The 20305-nt window shown below is 52.6% G+C and overlaps 1 protein-coding gene across 1 annotated transcript in view; it reads right to left on the bottom strand.

Moving 5' to 3' along the window:
• Positions 1–19650, bottom strand: part of GABBR1 (gamma-aminobutyric acid type B receptor subunit 1) — a gene marked incomplete at its 3' end in the record, with an annotated part of 33530 nt that extends 13880 nt beyond the window's left edge. Inside the window, 12 exon segments of the mRNA XM_082299987.1 lie at positions 849–965; positions 2211–2343; positions 3121–3271; positions 3987–4064; positions 4315–4378; positions 4681–4923; positions 5544–5735; positions 7052–7117; positions 7304–7405; positions 9188–9358; positions 13312–13446; positions 19510–19650. Of these exon segments, the coding sequence (XP_082156113.1) occupies positions 849–965; positions 2211–2343; positions 3121–3271; positions 3987–4064; positions 4315–4378; positions 4681–4923; positions 5544–5735; positions 7052–7117; positions 7304–7405; positions 9188–9358; positions 13312–13446; positions 19510–19635 (1578 nt within the window). The 5' untranslated portion in view covers positions 19636–19650.
• Positions 19651–20305: the final 655 nt, after the last annotated feature.

The raw sequence follows: 20305 nt of genomic DNA on the forward strand, positions 1-20305 counted from the left end.
GATCCCAAAGGAACACCCGGATCCTGATGGAAAACCTGGATCCCAATGAGTCTGATCCCAAAGGAACACCCGGATCCCAATGGAACACCCGGATCCTGATGGAAAACCCGGATCCCAATGACCCTGATCCCAACGACACCCGGATCCCAAAGGAACACCCAGATCCCAATGGAACACCCGGATCCTGATGGAAAACCTGGATCCCAATGACCCTGATCCCAACGACACCTGGATCCCAAAGGAACACCCAGATCCCAAGGGAACACCCGGATCCCAACAGAACACCCGGATCCTGATGGAAAACCTGGATCCCAATGACCCTGATCCCAACGACACCCGGATCCCAAAGGAACACCCGGATCCCAACAGAACACCCAGATCCCAATGGAACATCCAGATCCCGATGGAAAACCTGGATCCCAATGATCCTGATCCCAGTGACACCCGGATCCCAAAGGAACACCCGGATCCCAAAGGAACACCCGGATCCTGATGGAAAACCCGGATCCCAATGATCCTGATCCCAAAGGAACACCCGGATCCCAAGGGAACACCCAGATCCCAACAGAACACCCGGATCCCAATGGAACACCCAGATCCCGATGGAAAACCTGGATCCCAATGATTCTGATCCCAAAGGAACACCCGGATCCCAACGGAACACCCAGATCCCGATGGAACACCCAGATCCCAACGAGCCCATTCCCAATGGAACACCCGGATCCCAACAGAACCCCCAGCTCCCAAAACACCCCAACAACCCCGAGGGCAACCCCCATCTCCCAATCCCCCATTCCCCACCCCACCCCTCCCCCGGTTTTCCCAGGAATTTCCCGGGAATTCCTCGCCTTCCGCTTGTCCTTCTTGTCGTCCTTCTTGGTGAAGACGGTGTGCACCCACCAGATCTTGGTGAACATGCTACCGTAGGCCAGGCTGAATCCCAATCCCAGCAGCCACAGCCGCGCCTGGAAAACACCGCTCGGAATTCCCCCTCGGAATTCCCCCTCGGAATTCCCGCTCGGAATTCCCGCTCCGACTGTAGCGCGCGCCCGGGAATGGGGGTCCTTTGGCACTTGCTGGGGTTGGCGTGGCTGTTCCTGCTCTGGTTGTTGCCATCCCTGGTTGTGTTTCTGACTGTTCCTCCTCTGACTGTTCCCATTCCCTGTTTTTCCCCCATCCCTGGCTGTAGCTCCGACTGTTCCATTTCCCCATTCCCGGCTGTAGCTCCGACTGTTCCACTTCCATTTCCCCATTCCCGGCTGTAGCTCCGACTGTTCCTCCTCTGGCTCTTCCCATTCCCTGTTTTTCCCCCATCCCTGGTTGTGTTTCCGACTGTTCCTCCTCTGCCTGTTCCATTCCCTGTTTTCCCCATCCCCGGCTGTGTTTCCGACTGTTCCACCTCCGATTGTTCCCAAGTTTTCTCCTCTGTTTATCCCCATCCCCGGCTGCGTCTCCGACTGTTCCACTTCCAGTTTTCCCATTCCCTGTCCCTCCGCCTGTTCCCATTCCCTGTTTTTCCCCATCCCCGGCTGTGTTTCCAACTGTTTCTCCTCCATTTTTCCCATTCCTCGTCCCTCCGCCTGTTTCTCCTCCACCTCTTCCCATTCCCTGTTTTTCCCCCTCCCCGGCTGCATCTCCGACTGTTCCTCCTCCAATTTCCTCTTCCGATTGTTCCCAACTCTTCCTCCTCCAGTTCTGCCCATCCTTGGCTGCATCTCTGACTGTTCCTCCTCTGACTGTTCCCATTCCGTGTCCCTCTGCCTGTTCCATTCCCTGTTTTCCCCCTCCCCGGCTGCGTCTCCGACTGTTCCACTTCCATTTCCCCATTCCCGGCTGTAGCTCTGACTGTTCCTCCTCCACCTCTTCCCATTCCCTGTTTTTCCCCATCCCCGGCCGTGTTTCCGCCTGTTCCTCCTCCGCCTGTTCCCAACTCTTCCTCCTCCAATTCTCCCCATTCCTGGCTGTGTTTCCGACTGTTTTTCCTCCATTTATCCCCATTTCCTGTCTCTCCATCTCTTCCCATTCCCTGTTTTCCCCCTCCCCGGCTGCATCTCCGACTGTTCCTCCTCCAATTTCCTCTTCCCATTGTTCCCAGCTCTTCCTCCTCCAGTTCTCCTCATCCCTGGCCGTGTTTCCGCCTGTTCCTCCTCCGATTGTTCCCATTCCCTGGTTTTTCCCTCACTCTCCGCCTGTTCCCGCCCCATTCCCACCTGGCAGACGAACGGGAACAATCCCGGCCCGATGTGGTACCCGTCGAGCCCCAGCGGGAAAACGGCGGCGAGCGCCAGGGTACAACCGACGGCTGTCATGTTGTTCAGGTAGGGCTGGGAATTCTGGATGTACCTGCCGGAAAAAAAATGGGAATGAGGAGGTGACACCTCCCCCCCACCACCCCTGTCCTTCTTCCGAGGGAAAAACAGGAATGGGAGGTGGGAAAATGGGAAATGGAGTGCGACAACCGGAGCTCGAGCAACACCCGGACACAGCTGGGGTGTCCCAACAATGTCACTGTCAGTTGAAGGTGTCTTTTCCCAGTTTTTCCCAATTTTTCCCCATTTTTTTCCCATTTTTTCCCCATTTTCCCCCAGTTTTTCCCAGTTTTTCCCAGTTTTTCCCAGTTTTCCCCAGTTTTTCCCAGTTTTTCCCCATTTTCCCCCCATTTTTCCCTGGTTTTTTTGCCATTTTCCCTGTTTTTCCCTAGTTTTCCCCTATTTTTATCTGCTTCTCACAGTTTTTCCCCAGTTTCTCCCATTTTTCCCTGGTTTCCTGTTTTTTCCCAGTTTTTCCTTGGTTTCTCCCAATTTTCCCTGGTTTCCCCACTTTTTTCTCCGTTTTCCCCACTTTCCCCTGTTTTTCCTGGGGTTTTTTTCCAACTCTTCCTCATTTTCCCCCTCCCTGGAATTTTGGGGAGGTTTGGGAATAAACCCCTAAAATCTGCCGAGGGTTTTTGGGTTAAATCCCTGAAATTTTGGAGCCACCCCCTGTAAAAATGTGAAACTTTGGGACTAAACCCACAAAATCCGGGGGGTTTTTTGGGTTAAACCCCTAAAATTCGGGGTGTTTTTTGCCCCAAACACCCCGAATCCCAGGAAATTTGGGGAATTTGGGGATTTTCCCCACCTCACGTGCCCGTTGTAGATGTTGAAGGCCAAGCAGACGACGGCCAGGACGATCCCCAGCGACGCCAACACTGACACGGAGATGAACAATTTTTGGGACAGGAACCGGAACGTGGTGATCACCTTGGTGTAATCGGCCGGAGGGGAACCCCCTGGGGAAAAAAATCGGGAATTTAGGACCAATCCCCCCAAATTTGGGAATATTCAGAGGGATTTTCCCCGTTTTCCCCCATTTCCCCCCCATTTTTCTCTGTTTTTCCCTGTTTTTTTCCTTGCTTTTCCCCAGTTTTTCCTCAGCTTTCCCCAGGTTTTTCCCAGTTTTTCCCAATTTTCCCCCCATTTTTTCCCCATTTCCCATTTTTCCATTTCCCCCCTATTTTTCCCCATTTTTTCCCAGTTTTTCCTCAGTTTTCCCCAGGTTTTTCCATTTTCCCCTATTTTTCCCAGTTTTTCCCTATTTCTTCCCCATTTTTTCCCCATTTCCCATTTTTCCATTTCCCCCCATTTTTCCCCCTATTTTCCCCCCATTTCCCCCCTATTTTCTCCCCATTTTTTCCCCCATTTTTCCCAGGTTTTTCCCCATCTTTCCCCTATTCCCCCCCCCATTTTTCCCCATTTACCCCTCTATTTTTCTCCGTTTTTCCCCCATTTCCCCCCGTTTTTCCATTTCCCCCCATTTTTCCCCCATTTTCCCCCATTTTTCCCCATTCCCCCCCATTTTCCCCCATTTTTCCACATTTCCCCCCCATTTTCCCCCATTTTTCCCCATTTCCCCCCATTTTTCCCCCCATTTCCCCCCCTTTTTCCCCCCTTTTTCCCCATTTCCCCCATTTTTCCCAATTTTCCCCATTTTTCCCTCGTTCTCACCGATCCATTTGTCGTTGTTGTACCAGGACAGGTTGTCCTTGGTGCTGTCGTAGTACCCGATCTTCTTGTAGACGCCACCTGTGGGGACACCAAGACAGGTGACACCAGGACAGGTGGTGACACCTCAGGGGTGGCACCGGTGGCACTTCCAGGGCCACCCCGATCCCGGTTTTTGGGGACATCCGTGGGTGGTGGAGCCAGAGGGCGTTGGTGGCACTTGGGTGTCACCTCAATGTCCTTTGATGTCACCTCAGCGTCCCTCAGTGTCACCCAGTTGTCCCCCGATGCCACCCAGTTGTCCCCCGATGCCACCCGGTTGTCCCCTCACCTTGGAGCTGCTCAATGAGGGTCCAGGCCATGCGGGAGCCGCTGGCGTCAAAGACGACGTGGCCCTGGTGGGGACACGGGGATGGAGTTGGGGCCACCCTTGGTGTCACCTTCACCCAAGAAGGAGGGTGGGGACCACATTGGGGACACCTCGACGGCACCTTCACCCAAGGCCGACTTTGGGGGCCACCCTTGGTGTCGCCTTCACCCAAGGGTGACTTTCGGGGCCACATTTTTGAGGAACCTTCACCCAACACGAAGATTTGGTGACACCTCAACGTCCCCTCCATCCGAGGATGACTTTTGGGGACGCGTTTTGGTGTCACCTCCACCCATTTTGGCCATTTTGGGGCCACCGGGGACGCACCGAGACACCCTCGAAGGCCGAAGAGTTGAGGGCCCGGTAGATCTCGTCGGTGATGTTCTTGTTGTTGTAGTTGAAGTCCTCCAGCCGCAGCCCCTTCTTGACCAATTCTTGGGACGTCTTGTTGAGCGCCAAGGCCAAGGCCCAGATGGCGTCGTAGGCCAGGGGCGCCTCCTGGAACCCCCCGGTCTCCTCCGGGTTCTTCCCCAACCTCTTCTGGAGCTTCTCGATGAACTCCTGCGACGTCTGATGGCCAACACCCAACATTGACCCAACGGTTGGGTTGGTCGACACCCACCATTGACCCAATGTTGGCCCCACGGTTGGGTTGGAGACCACCCAAGGTTGACCCAGTGGTTGGGTTGGCCAACACTCAGTGTTGACCCCATGGTTGAGTTGGAGACCACCCAAGGTTGACCCAGTGGTTGGGTTGGCCAACACCCAAGGTTGACCCAATGGTTGGGTTGGAGACCACCCAAGGTTGACCCCATGGTTGAGTTGGAGACTACCCAAGGTTGACCCCATGGTTGGGTTGGCCAACACTCAAGGTTGACCCAATGGTTGGGTTGGCCAACACCCAGTGTTGACCCAATGGTTGGGTTGGTCAACACCCAATGTTGACCCCATGGTTGAGTTGGAGACCACCCAAGGTTGACCCGATGGTTTGGTTGGCCAACACCCAGTGTTGACCCAATGGTTGGGTTGGTCAACACCCAATGTTGACCCCATGGTTGAGTTGGAGACCACCCAAGGTTGACCCGATGGTTTGGTTGGCCAACACCCAACGGTTGGGTTGGCCATCACCCAACAAGAACCCAACAGTTGGGTCGATTGACCCCTCCCATTGCTCCCAGTGCTCCCAGTACCATGTTGGAGATGCTGCGGGTGTTCTCGGGGTTGAGCATGACGATCTCGGTGGTGACGTGGCCCTCGACGGCCTCGGCCATCTCGGCCTCGGTGCAGTTGATGGCCGGGTCCTTGATGCGGAACCAGTTGTCGGCGTACCAGCCAATCAGGAACCAGACGTATTTCTTGCCGTAGAGCTTCTCCTTGTAGACCTGGAAGGGTGGGGAGATCCATCCACGATCCGTCAGTTTCCATCCTCGGAATCCATCATCCAAATCCATCATCCATCGTCATCATCCATCCATCGTCATCATCCATTCGTCATCCATCAATTTCCATCATCCATGCTCGGAATCCATCATCCAAATCCATCATCCATCGTCATCATCCATCCATCGTCATCATCCATCCATCATCCATCAATTTCCATCATCCATCCTCAGAATCCATCATCCAAATCCATCATCCATCGTCATCATCCTTCCATCATCCATCAATTTCCATCATCCATCATCGGAATCCGTCATCCATCATTGGGATCCATCCATCATCCATCAATTTCCATCATCCATCATTGGGATCCATCCATCATCCATCAATTTCCGTGATCCATCATCGGAATCCAGCATTGGAGTCCATCATTGATCATCCATCATCATCCATCCATTGTCATCATCCATTCATCATCCATCAATTTCCATCATCCATCATTGGGATCCATCCATGATCCATCATTGTTCATCATCATCCATCCATTTCCATCGTCCATCACCCATCCCATTCCCATCCCATTCCCACCATTCCCATCCCATTCCCACCATTCCCATCCCATTCCCACCATTCGCACCCCATTCGCACCCCATTCCCACCATTCCCACCATTCCCATCCCCATTCCCACCCCATTCCCGTCCCATTCCCACCCCATTCCCATTCCATTCCCACCATTCCCATCCCCATTCCCACCCCATTCCCATCCCATTCCCATCCCATTTCCACCATTCCCATCCCATTCCTATCCCATTCCTGCTTTTCCCACCCCATTCCCACCATTCCCACCCCATTCCCACCATTCCCATCCCATTCCCACCCCATTCCCATTTTTCCCTTCCCATTCCCACCATTCCCACCCCATTTCCATCCCATTCCCATCCCCATCCCATTCCCATTCCCATCCCCATCCCATTCCCACCCCATTCCCATCCCATTCCTGCTTTTCCCATCCCATTCCCACCATTCCCACCCCATTCCCGCTTTTCCCACCCCATTCCCACCATTCCCATTCCCATCCCATTCCCATCCCATTCCCATCCCATTCCCACCCCATTCCCACCATTCCCCCCATTCCCATCCCATTCCCATCCCATTCCCATCCCATTCCCACCCCATTCCCACCCCATTGCCACCCCATTGCCACCCCATTCCCACCATTCCCACCCCATTCCCGCTTTTCCCACCCCATTCCCACCATTCCCATTCCCATCCCATTCCCACCGTTCCCACCCCATTCCCGCTTTTCCCACCCCTCACCTCACAGAAGACTTTCCGCGCCTCCGTCTCGTAGAAGAGCCCCACGATGATCCGGGCGTCCTGGCGCTGCGGGATCGGTCGCTTTCTCAGGCCCCGCCCGCCTCATTTGAATAAATTTGCATCCACCTCCCACCATTTTGTCTCCCCATCGACCCCCCCCAATGGATTTTTGGGGCGGTTTCTCCTTTTTTGGGAGGTCCACCATGGTTGGGAGGGTCCCGAGGGTGGGGTGGGACCTTGGGGTGGCCTCACCTTGAGGTTCCGGACGGGCGCGGCGGGGTCGGAGAAGAAGCTCTGGCGGAAGGTGATCTCCAGCCCGGCCTCCTTCACCCGCTGGTCGAGGTCATCGAGGGTCTGGGGGGGACACGGGGGCACCAAAAATGGGTTGGGGGCATCAAAAATGGGTTGGGGGGCACCAAAAATGGGTTGGGGGCATCAAAAATGGGTTGGGGGGCACCAAAAATGGGTTGGGGGCATCAAAGAGGGGTTGGGGGGCACCTAAAATGGGTTGGGGACATCAAAGAGGGGTTGGGGCCACCAAAAATGGGTTGGGGGCACCAAAAATGGGTTGAGGGCACCAAGGAGGGGTTTGGGGTCACCAAGGACAATTTGGAGTCACCAAAGAGGATTTGAGGTCACCAAGAAGGACTTGGAACCACCAAGGAGGATTTGGGGCCATCAAGGACAATTTGGGGCCACCAAGGAGGATCTGGAGCCACCAGGGAGGATTTGGGACCACAAAGGAGGATCTGGAGCCACCAAGGAGGATTTGGGGCCACCGAGGAGGGATTTGGGGCCACCAAGGCCAGGTTGGAATTCCAGGATTGACTCGGACACGGATCGGGAACGCCGGGACGGTTTTGGGGTGTCGGGAACGGCATCAGTCGGACCCTGGGGGCGTTTTTGGGGTCAATCAAGGACAATTTGGGGCCACCAAGGAGGGATTTGGGGCCACCAAGGAGGATTTGGAGTCACCAAGGAGGATTTGGAGCCACCGAGGAGGATTTGGGGCCATCAAGGACAATTTGGGGCCACCAAAGAGGATTTGGGGCCACCAAGGAGGGATTTGGGGCCACCAAGGAGAATCTGAAGCCACCAAGGAGGATTTGGGGTCACCAAGGAGGATTTGGGGTCACCAAGGACAATTTGAGGCCACCAAGGGGGGATTTGGGGCCACCAAGGAGGATCTGGAGCCACCAAGGAGGACTTGGGACCATCAAGGACAATTTGAGGCCACCAAGGAGGATTTGGGGCCACCAAGGAGGATTTGGGGCCACCAAAGAGGATTTGGGGCCACCAAGGAGGGATTTGGGGCCACCAAGGAGAATCTGAAGCCACCAAGGACGATTTGGGGCCACCAAGGAGAATCTGAAGCCACCAAGGAGGATTTGGGGTCACCAAGGAGGGATTTGAGGCCACCAAGGCCAGGTTGGAATTCCAGGATTGACTCGGACACGGATCGGGAACGCCGGGACGGTTTTGGGGTGTCGGGAACGGCATCAGTCGGACCCTGGGGGCGTTTTTGGGGTCAATCAAGGACAATTTGGGGCCACCAAGGAGGGATTTGGGGCCACCAAGGACAATTTGAGGCCACCAAGGGGGGATTGGGGGCCACCAAGGAGGATTTGGGGCCATCAAGGACAATTTGAGGCCACCAAGGGGGGATTTGGGGCCACCAAGGAGGATTTGGGGTCACCAAGGAGGATCTGGAGCCACCGAGAAGGATTTGGGGCCACCAAGGGGGGATTTGGGGCCACCAAGGAGGATTTGGGGTCACCAAGGAAGATCTGGAGCCACCAAGGAGGACTTGGGGCCATCAAGGACAATTTGAGGCCACCAAGGGGGGATTGGGGGCCACCAAGGACAATTTGAGGGCACCAAGGGGGGATTTGGGGCCACCAAGGAGGATTTGGGGCCACCAAGGACAATTTGAGGGCACCAAGGGGGGATTTGGGGCCACCAAGGAGGATCTGGGGCCATCAAGGACAATTTGAGGCCACCAAGGAGGGATCTGAAGCCACCGAGGAGGGATTTGAGGCCACTGAAGAGGGATTTGAGGCCACCAAGGCCAGGTTGGAATTCCAGGATTGACTCGGACACGGATCGGGAACGCCGGGATGGTTTCGGGGGCCGTACCGAGGTGAAGACCTCCGTGGTCTGCTGGATGGTGGCGATCTTGGTCCAGCCCCACTTCTTGAAGAGCTGGACCCGCGTGGGGTTGTGGAGCGTGGCCGAGGGGTGAGTCCGGAAAAAGGTCGGGAAGCGCTGGCGGTTGGAGAGCGCCGGGGAGCTGGAGCCGTAGGAAAGCTGGGAATTGCCGAGGGATTCGGGGGGGGGAGGGGTGTTAGTGGGGGATGGGTGGGGGTGGGGGAATGGTGGGAATGGGATGGGAATGGTGGGAATGGGATGGGAATGGTGGGAATGAACTGGGAATGGTGGGAATGGTGGGAATGGTGGGAATGGTGGGAATGGGATGGGAATGGTGGGAATGGTGCGAATGGTGGGAATGGGGTGGGAATGGACTGGGAATGGACTGGGAATGACCTGGGAATGGTGGGAATGGTGGGAATGGACTGGGAATGGACTGGGAATGGTGGGAATGGGATGGGAATGGTGGGAATGGGAATGGTGGGAATGGTGGGAATTGTGGGAATGGACTGGGAATGACCTGGGAATGGTGGGAATGGTGGGAATGGTGGGAATGGACTGGGAATGACCTGGGAATGGGATGGGAATGGTGGGAATGGGAATGGTGGGAATGGTGGGAATTGTGGGAATGGACTGGGAATGACCTGGGAATGGTGGGAATGGTGGGAATGGACTGGGAATGACCTGGGAATGGTGGGAATGGGATGGGAATGGTGGGAATGGGAATGGTGGGAATGGTGGGAATTGTGGGAATGGACTGGGAATGACCTGGGAATGGTGGGAATGGGATGGGAATGGTGGGAATGGTGGGAATTGTGGGAATGGACTGGGAATGACCTGGGAATGGTGGGAATGGTCGGAATGGACTGGGAATGACCTGGGAATGGTGGGAATGGGATGGGAATGGTGGGAATTGTGGGAATGGACTGGGAATGACCTGGGAATGGTGGGAATGGTGGGAATGGTGGGAATGGGATGGGAATGGTGGGAATGGACTGGGAATGGACTGGGAATGACCTGGGAATGGTGGGAATGGGATGGGAATGGTGGGAATGGACTGGGAATGACCTGGGAATGTTGGGAATGGTGGGAATGGGGAGTGGGGAATGATCTGGGAATGATGGGGATGGTGGGAATGGAGGAAATGATGGGAACGATCTGGGAATGGTGGGAATGGCGGGAATGTCCTGGGAACCACCTGGGAATGGTCTGGGAACGACCTGAGAATGGTGGGAATGGTGGGAATGGTGGGAATGGTGGGAATGGGGAGTAGGGAATGATCTGGGAGTGATGGGAATGGTGGGAATGTCCTGGGAATCACCTGGGAATGGGGGTGTTGGGAATGAACTGGGAATGCTGAGAATGCTGGGAATGCTGGGAATGGCCTGGGAATGATGGGAATGGTGGGAATGGGGAGTAGGGAATGGGATGGGAATGATGGGAACAACTGGGAATGACTGGGAACGACTGGGAATGATCAGGAACAACGGGAATGGCCTGGGAGTGATGGGAGCAACTGGGAATGATGGGAATGTCCTGGGAACGACCTGGGAGTGATGGGAACAACTGGGAACAACTGGGAATGACTGGGAAAAACGGGAATGGCCTGGGAGTGATGGGAATGGTGGGAATGGGATGGGAATGGTGGGAATGGTGGGAAGGTCCTGGCAATGACATGAAAACGACCTGGGAATGGTGGGAATGGTGGGAATGGGGAGTAGGGAATGAACTGGGAATGGCCTGGGAATGGTGGGAATGGTGGGAATGGTGGGAATGGGGGTGTCGGGAACAATCTCGGAGTGATGGGAACAACTGGGAACAACTGGGAACAACAGGAATGGCCTGGGAGTGATGGGAATGGCCTGGGAATGATGGGAGCAACTGGGAGGGACTGGGAACAACTGGGAATGACAGGAACGACCTGGGAGTGATGGGAAAAACTGGGAAGAACTGGGAACAACTGGGAAGGACTGGGAATGATGGGAATGGCCTGGGAGTGATGGGAATGACTGGGAAAATAATCCATGGAAAGGAACAAGCGGAAAGGAACAACCGATCCCCCCCTGCTGAGCTCCCCCCGGCACCGATCCCACGGCATTCCCAAATTTCCCCAAAATCCCCCAAATTCTCTCCCAATAAATCCAAATATTCCTGGAAAAAATTAAAAAAAAAATTTCCCTCCCCAAAAACTCCCAACGTTCCCAAAATGTTTTTAAAAAGATTCCAGAAAAATTCCCTCCCCACCAAAAATTCCCAAAGAAATCAACCTTAAAATTTAAAATTTTTTAAAAGAATTTTAATTCAAAATTAAGCAAAAAATGAACAATTTTTTTTAAATCCCCCCCAAAAAATCCAGAAAAACGATTATTTTAAAAAATCCAAAAAATTCCCAAAAATTCCCCCCCAAATTAAAAAAAACAAATTAAAAATTTTTTAAATCCAAAAAATTTCAAAATAATTCCAAAATAATTTTTAAAAAATAAAAAAAACCCCAATAATGCCTAAAAAATTCCCCAAAAGCCCAAAAAATGCCAAAAAAATCCCTAAAACAAATCCCTTAAAAATTAAAAAAAAATCCCCAAAAATCCCCGAAAAATCCTCAAAAAATCTCAAAAAAAAAAAATCCCTACAAAAATCCCTTAAAAATCCCTAAAAAATCCTTTAAAAATCCCTAAAAAATCCATAAAAATTCCCTTAAAAATATTTCAAAAATCCCAAAAATCAAAAAAAGTCCCTAACAATCCAAAAAAAATCCCCCCAAAAACCCCCAAAAATCCCTAAAAAATCAAAAAAACCCCAAAAAAATCCAAAAAAACCTCCCAAAAATCCCTAGAAATTGCCTTAAAAATCCTCAAAAAATCCCCCAAAAATCCCTAAAAAACCGCAAAAAAATCCCTAAAAAAATCCCTAACAAATCCCTAAAAATCCCAAAAAATCCCTAAAAAATCCCAAAAAATTCCCCAAAAAATCTGAAAAAAACCCAAAAAAATCTCAAAAAAAATCCCAAAAAAATCTCAAAAAATCCCTAAAAAATCCTCAATAACTCACAAAAAATTCCCTTAAAAATTCCCTTAAAAATCATTAAAAAATCAAAAAAAATCCCAAAAAATCCCAAAAAATCCCTCAAAATATTTTTTAAATCCTTTAAAAATCACAAAATATCCCTAAAAATTCCAAAAAAAATCCCCAAAAAATCCTTCAAAAATCCAAAAAAAAATCCCAAAAAATCCCCAAAAAATCAAAAAAAAATCCCTAAAAAATCCCTAAAAAATCCAAAAAAACCCAAAAAAATCCCCCAAAAATTTGAAAAAATTCCCAAAAAAATCCCCAAAAATCCCCAAAAAATACCCAAAAAATACCCAAAAAAATCCCCCAAAAACCAAAAAAATCCCTTAAAAATCCCAAAAAAAATCCCTAAAAAAAAGCCTGAAAAATCCCTAAAGAATCCCTAAAAATTCCTCAAAAATCCCCAAAAAATCCCAAAAAATTCCCCAAAAAATCCCAAAAAAACCCCAAAAAATCTCCAAAAAAAATCTCAAAAAATCCCCAAAAAATCCCTAAAAAATCCCTAAAAAATCCCCCAAAAATCCAAAAAAAACCCCAAAAATCCCCCAAAAATTTGAAAAAAATCCAAAAAAAATCCCAAAAAATTCCCAAAAAAATTCCCAAAAAATCTGAAAAAAACCCAAAAAAATCTCCAAAAATCCCCCCAAAATCTAAAAAAATCCCTAAAAAATCCTCAATAACTCACAAAAAATTCCCTTAAAAATTCCCTTAAAAATCATTAAAAAATCAAAAAAAATCCCAAAAAATCCCAAAAAATCCCTCAAAATATTTTTAAAATCCTTTAAAAATCACAAAATATCCCTAAAAATTCCAAAAAAAATCCCCAAAAAATCCCTAAAAAATCCTTCAAAAATCCAAAAAAAATCCAAAAAAAATCCCCAAAAAATCCCCAAAAAATCTCTAAAAAATCCCTAAAAAATCCCTAAAAAATCCAAAAAAACCCCCAAAAAATCCCCAAAAAAATTTGAAAAAAATCCCAAAAAATTCCCAAAAAATTCCCCAAAAATTCCCAAACCTCCCCATCTCCCGTTCCCCTCCTGGCTCACCACGATGAGGTTCCACATGCGCGCGGCCTCGGCCACGAGCGTGGAGACGCTGCTGCAGCCGGGCATGAGGATGATCTTGATGGGGTCGTTGTAGAGGAGCTCGTAGAGGAACTTGGTGGCCTGGCCGGGGTCGCACTGCGGGGCCAACGCCGTCCCAGTAACACCAGTAACACCAGTAACACCGGTGCCACCAGTGCCACCGGTAACACCGGTAACACCAGTAACACCAGTAACACCAGTAACACCAGTACCACCAGTAACACCAGTAACACCAGTAACACCAGTAACACCAGTAACACCGGTACCACCAGTACCACCAGTAACACCAGTAACACCAGTAACACCAGTAACACCAGTAACACCGGTACCACCAGTAACACCAGTAACACCAGTACCCCCAGTACCCCCAGTACCCCCAGTAACACCAGTAACACCAGTAACACCGGTGCCACCAGTGCCACCGGTAACACCAGTAACACCAGTAACACCGGTGCCACCAGTGCCACCGGTAACACCAGTAACACCAGTAACACCAGTAACACCAGTAACACCAGTAACACCAGTAACACCAGTACCACCAGTAACACCAGTAACACCAGTAACACCGGTAACACCAGTGCCACCAGTAACACCAGTACCCCCAGTAACACCAGTAACACCAGTAACACCAGTACCACCAGTAACACCAGTACCCCCAGTAACACCAGTACCCCCAGTAACACCAGTAACACCGGTAACACCAGTAACACCAGTAACACCAGTAACACCAGTACCACCAGTACCACCAGTAACACCAGTAACACCAGTAACACCAGTAACACCAGTAACACCAGTAACACCAGTACCCCCAGTAACACCAGTAACACCAGTAACACCAGTAACACCAGTAACACCAGTACCCCCAGTAACACCAGTAACACCAGTAACACCAGTACCACCAGTACCACCAGTAACACCAGTGCCACCGGTAACACCAGTAACACCAGTACCCCCAGTAACACCAGTAACACCAGTAACACCAGTAACACCAGTACCACCAGTACCACCAGTAACACCAGTGCCACCGGTAACACCAGTAACACCAGTAACACCAGTACCCCCAGTAACACCAGTACCACCAGTACCCCCAGTGTCGGGGTGGGTTTTGGGGGGAAATGCGGGGATTTGGGGGCTTTTGGGGGGTATTTGGGGAAAAATCCAGGTTTTTTGGGAATTTGGGGTGATTTGGGGAGAAAACTCCAGGTCTTGGGGGGGATTTGGGGTTTTTTGGGGGGAAAATCCAGGATTTTTGGGGGGAAAATCCAGATTTTTGGGGGTTTTTGGGTGGTATTTGGGGAAAATCCAGGTTTTGGGGGGAATTTGGGGTGATCTGGGGGAAATCCAGGATTTTTTGGGGGGAGTTCAGGGAAAATCCAGGATTTGGGGGGGGGGGGGGGGAAATCCAGGGTTTTTGGGGTATTTGGGGAAAAATCCAGGGTTTGGGGGAGATTTGGGGGTTTTGGGGGGGAAATCCAGGTTTTTTGGGGGGGATTTGGGGTTTTTGGGGGAAAATCCAGGATTCTGGGGAAAAATACAGGTTTTTGGGGGGAAACCCACGGTTTTGGAGGGATTTGGGTTTTTTCAGGGAAAAATCCAGATTTTTTGGGTGGGATTTAGGGGAAAATCCAGGATTTTGGGGGGAAAATCCAGTTTTTTGGGGGATTTGGGTTTTTTGGGGGGAAACTCCAGGATTTTGGGGGAAAAGCCAGGTTTTCTGGGGGGAATTTGGGGTTTTTTGGGGGGAAAAATCCAGGGTTTTTGGGGGGAAATCCAGGTTTTTTGGGGATTTGGGGTCTTTGGGGTGAAAATCCAGGATTTTGGGGGGAAAATCCAGGTTTTTGGGGGGGATTGGGATTTTTGGGGGGAAAAATCTAGGATTTGGGGGGGGGACTTGGGGAAAAATCCAGCTTTGTGGGGGAATTTGGGGGAAAATCCAGCATTTTGGGGGATTTGGGGTTTTGGGGGAAAATCCAGGTTTTTTGGGGAAAATCCAGGTTTGGGGGGGGATTTGGGGTTTTTTGGGGGGAAAATCCAGGATTTTGGGGGGGAAATCCAGGTTTTTTTGGGGAAAACCCAGGTTTTTTTGGAATTTGGGGTGATTTGGAGGAAAATCCAGGATTTTTGGGGGGATTTAGTCGGAAATCCAGGTGTTTTAGGGATTCAGGGTTTTTTGGATGGAAATCCAGGTTTTGGGGGGGATTCGGGGTTTTTGAGGGGGAAAATCCAGGTTTTTTGGGGGGGAGAAAAATCCAGATTTTTGGGGAGAAAATCCTGGGCTTTGCGGGGAGGAAAACGCAGATTTTTGGGAGGAATTCCAGGTGTTTTGGGGAGAGGGGAGGGAATCCAGGGTTTTTTTGGGGGGGGGGAAATCCAGATTTTTTTGTGAAGAAAATCTCTTTTTCCAAGTGAAACCCCAAGGGTTTTTTGGGGGGGGAAAAAAACCCCCATTTATTCTCCAGGAAAAATCCAGCTTCTTTTTTTTCACGGAAAACTCCCATTTTCAGGCCAAAACCCCCCCCCCATTTCCGAGGCGAATCCAACTTTTTATCCCATCCAAAAAAACCCCTGGAATTCCGGGTGGGATTGGGGGGGGGGGTTGGGCTCCTTGACCCCCCCCCCCTTCCCATCCCCCCATTCCCATTTTTTATTCCCATTCCCATGAATAATTCAGGGCACGGAAGGGTCCGGAAAAAGGAGCCGGGAGCGGTTGCCATGGCAACCCCCCGGCAGCCCCAGCAGCATCCCCGTTGCCGTGGCAACCGCGCTGGACCAGTTTGGGGGGGGGGGGGGGGGAAGGAATTTTGGGGGGGGTTCCTGGGGGGATTTGGGACGGCCAAAAAAAAAAAAATTCGGGATGAAGGACGGGAAAAGGGCCGGAAAAAATCCCCGGGCTGGGATTTGGGGAATTTTGGGGGGAAATTTGGGATTTTTGGGGATTTTGGGGTTTTTTTTTTTCGGGGGGAGGGGGGATTTTGGGAGGGGATTTTGGGGGGGGGGGGGTTCAGGGTGGGATTGGAGGGTCTGGAGAAAGTCCTGGAAAAATCCCGAGGGTTTGGGGTGGGATTTTTGGGAGGTTTTGAAGGAGAATTTGGGATTTTTTGGGGGGTATGGGAAGGGATTTGGGATTTTTGGGGGATTTTTGAAGGGGAATTTGGGGTTTTGAGGGGGTTTTGGGGAGGAATTTGGGATTTTTGGGGGGGTTGGGGGAGGGATTTGGGATTTTTGGGGATTTTTGAAGGGGAATTTGGGGTTTTGAGGGGGTTTTGGGGTGAGATTTGGGGTTTTGAGGGGGTTTTGGGGAGGAATTTGGGATTTTTAGGGGGGTTGGGGTGGGATTTGGGTTTTTTTGAGGGATTTGAGATTTTTGGGGGGTTCAGGGTGGGATTTGGGATTTTTGGGGGGTTCGGGGTGGGATTGGAGGGTCTGGAGAAAGTCCTGGGAAAATCCCGAGGGTTTGGGGTGGGATTTGGGGATTTTGGGAATTTTGGGGTTTTTTTTTTTAGGGGGAAATTGGGGTGGGATTTGGGGAATTTGGGGGGATTTTGGGGCTGGAATTTGGGAATCCCAGAAAAAGGAAAAGGAAAAAGGGAGGCCTAGGATGGACAAATGGACACCGGGAATATTTGGGGAATATTTTGGGAATATTTGGGGAATTCGGGGGGGGAGGGGAGGGGCCCTGCCCCCTTCACCTTGAGGTGCCCCCACCCTCCCTCCCCCGCCCCCCAAAATTCCCTAAAAAAGACCCCAAAATCCTCCCAAAATTCCCAAATGCCCCCCCCCCCCAAGAATTCCCAAATCCCCCCAAACCCCCCCAAATTCCCGACCCCCCGCCGGGCTCTGCGTCAGAGCCCCCCTCCCCCATTTCCTGACCCCCCCCGGGACCTCCTGCGATCCCCCCCCCACCCCCGAATCCCAAATTCCCGCCCCAAATTCCCGCCCCATTCCTGACCTCCTGCCCCGTATCCCGGCCCTATTCCCATCCCAAATTCCTGCCCCAGATCCCGATCCCATTCCTGACCTCCTGCCCCAAATCCCCGCTCCATCCCTGACCCTTCGCCCTAAATCCCTGCCCCAAATTCCTGCCCCGTATCCCAATCCCATTCCTGACCTCCAGCCCCATATCCCAACCCCAAATCCCAGCCCCAAATCCCTGCCCCGTATCCCGATCCCATTCCTGACCTCCTGCCCCATATCCCAACCCCAAATCCCAGCCCCAAATCCCTGCCCCGTATCCCAATCCCATTCCTGACCTCCTGCCCCATATCCCAACCCCAAATCCCAGCCCCAAATCCCTGCCCCAAATCCCAGCCCCAAATCCCTGCCCCAAATCCCAATCCCATTCCTGACCTCCTGCCCCACATCCCTGCCCCAAATCCCAGCCCCATATCCCAGCCCCAAATCCCTGCCCCAAATCCCAGCCCCAAATCCCAGCCCCATATCCCAATCCCATTCCTGACCTCCTGCCCCATATCCCAATCCCAAATCCCTGCCCCAAATCCCTGCCCCAAATCCCTGCCCCGTATCCCAATCCCATTCCTGACCTCCTGCCCCAAATCCCAGCCCCACATCCCAGCCCCAAATCCCAGCCCCATATCCCAATCCCATTCCTGACCTCCTGCCCCAAATCCCAACCCCAAATCCCAGCCCCAAATCCCTGCCCCATATCCCAATCCCATTCCTGACCTCCTGTCCCACATCCCAGCCCCAAATCCCTGCCCCCACATCCCAGCCCCAAATCCCTGCCCCGTATCCCAATCCCATTCCTGACCTCCTGCCCCAAATCCCAGCCCCAAATCCCTGCCCCATATCCCAATCCCATTCCTGACCTCCTGCCCCAAATCCCAGCCCCAAATCCCTGCCCCGTATCCCGATCCCACCCCTGACCTCCTGCCCCACATTCCTGCCCCATATCCCATCCCAACCCCATCCCACCCCATCCCAATCCCTCCTGGTGCCCCCAAACCCCATCCCAACCCCATCCTCACCCCGTTCCCATCCCAGCTGACCCCCAGCCCCATCCCAAACTCATCCCAACCCCATCCTCACCCCGTTCCCATCCCAACCCCTTCCAGCCGCCCCCCAACCCCATCCCGGCGCCCTCCAAACCTCTCCTGGTGTCCTCCAACCTCATCCCACCCCAATTCCCCCGTTCCCAACCCCATCCCGATGTCCCCAAACCCCTCCTGATGTCCCCAAACCCCTCCTGGTGTCCCCAGCTCCATCCTGGTATCCCCCAACCTCATCCCACCCCAATCCCCCCATTCCTGACCCCCAATTCCCAATCCCTGACCCCCAATTCCCATTCCAGACCCCCAATTCCCATTCCTGACCCCCAATTCCCATTCCCGACCCCAGTTCCCAATCCCAGACCCCAATTCCCAATCCCAGACCCCAATTCCCAATCCCAGACCCCCAATTCCCAATCCCTGACCCCCAATTCCCATTCCAGACCCCCAATTCCCATTCCTGACCCCCAATTCCCAATCCCAGACCCCCAATTCCCATTCCTGACCCCCAATTCCCATTCCCGACCCCAATTCCCAATCCCAGACCCCAATTCCCAATCCCAGACCCCCAATTCCCAATCCCAGACCCCAATTCCCATTCCTGACCCCCAATTCCCAATCCCAGACCCCAATTCCCAATCCCAGACCCCCAATTCCCATTCCTGACCCCCAATTCCCAATCCCAGACCCCAATTCCCAATCCCAGACCCCAATTCCCAATCCCAGACCCCCAATTCCCATTCCTGACCCCCAATTCCCAATCCCAGACCCCCAATTCCCAATCCCAGACCCCCAATTCCCAATCCCCGACCCCAATTCCCAATCCCAGACCCCAATTCCCAATCCCAGACCCCCAATTCCCATTCCCGACCCCAATTCCCAATCCCTGACCCCCAATTCCCAATCCCTGACCCCCCATTCCCAATCCCAGACCTTGCTGTCGTGGTGGATGAGCCACAGCTCAAAGTCCGGCAAGATGTCCCTGCGGTCATCGATGTCCCCCCAAACCCCATCCTGGTGTCCCCAAACCCCATTCCAACCCCATTCCCGACCCCAATTCCCAATCCCAGACCCCCAATTCCCAATCCCAGACCCCCAATTCCCAATCCCTGACCCCAATTCCCATTCCCGACCCCAATTCCCAATCCCAGACCTTGCTGTCGTGGTGGATGAGGCGCAGCTCGTAGTCCGGCAGGATGTCCCTGCGGTCGTTGATGTCCTCCAGGGCCATGCGGACGGCGGGCAGACACGCCTGACCCCCCGGCCACCCTCCGGACATCGGGAACAGCGCTCCCACATGGACGGCCTTCTTCCCTGTCCCCCCGGACATCGGGATCGATCCCAAAGCCAAGCTCAGCGCGGCCACCAGGAGCCACCGCGGGGCCACCAGGAACCGCCGCGGGGTCAGCGCCGTGCCCGGGGGGCTCGGAATTCCCGGGGGTCTTCCCATGGTTGATTCCCGAGGGGATGGGAGGGGGGTCAGGCGGGTGTCGGGGCGGTCATGGCAGAAGGTTTGGGGATTTGGGGATTTTTGGGAATGGTTGGGAAGCGGGGGGGGGGGTGGGGGGGTGTTGATGTCAGCGGTGGGGAGGGGAAAAGGGGGAGGGAGGAGGGGGGGGGTGAGGGGGGATTGGATGGGGTGGGAAAAATGGGGGGGGGGGCGGATGGGAAAATATTTGGGTGGGGAGGGGAGGAATGAGGGGGGAAATGGGGAGAAATGAGGGGGAAAAGGGGAAAAATGAGGGGGGAAATGGGGGAAAATGAGGGGGGAAAATGGGGGAAAATGAGGGGGAAAATGAGAGGGAAATGCAGAAAAATTAGGGAGAAATGGGGAAAATGGGGGGGGAAATGAGGGGAAAATGGGGGAAAATGGGAAAAAATGAGGGGGAAAATGGGGGAAAATGAGGGGGAAAATGGGAAAAAAATAGGAGGGAAATGGGGGAAAATGA

This window comes from Coloeus monedula (genome assembly GCF_965178545.1).
Source record: "Coloeus monedula genome assembly, chromosome: 36".
In the NCBI taxonomy this organism is placed as follows: domain Eukaryota; kingdom Metazoa; phylum Chordata; class Aves; order Passeriformes; family Corvidae; genus Coloeus; species Coloeus monedula.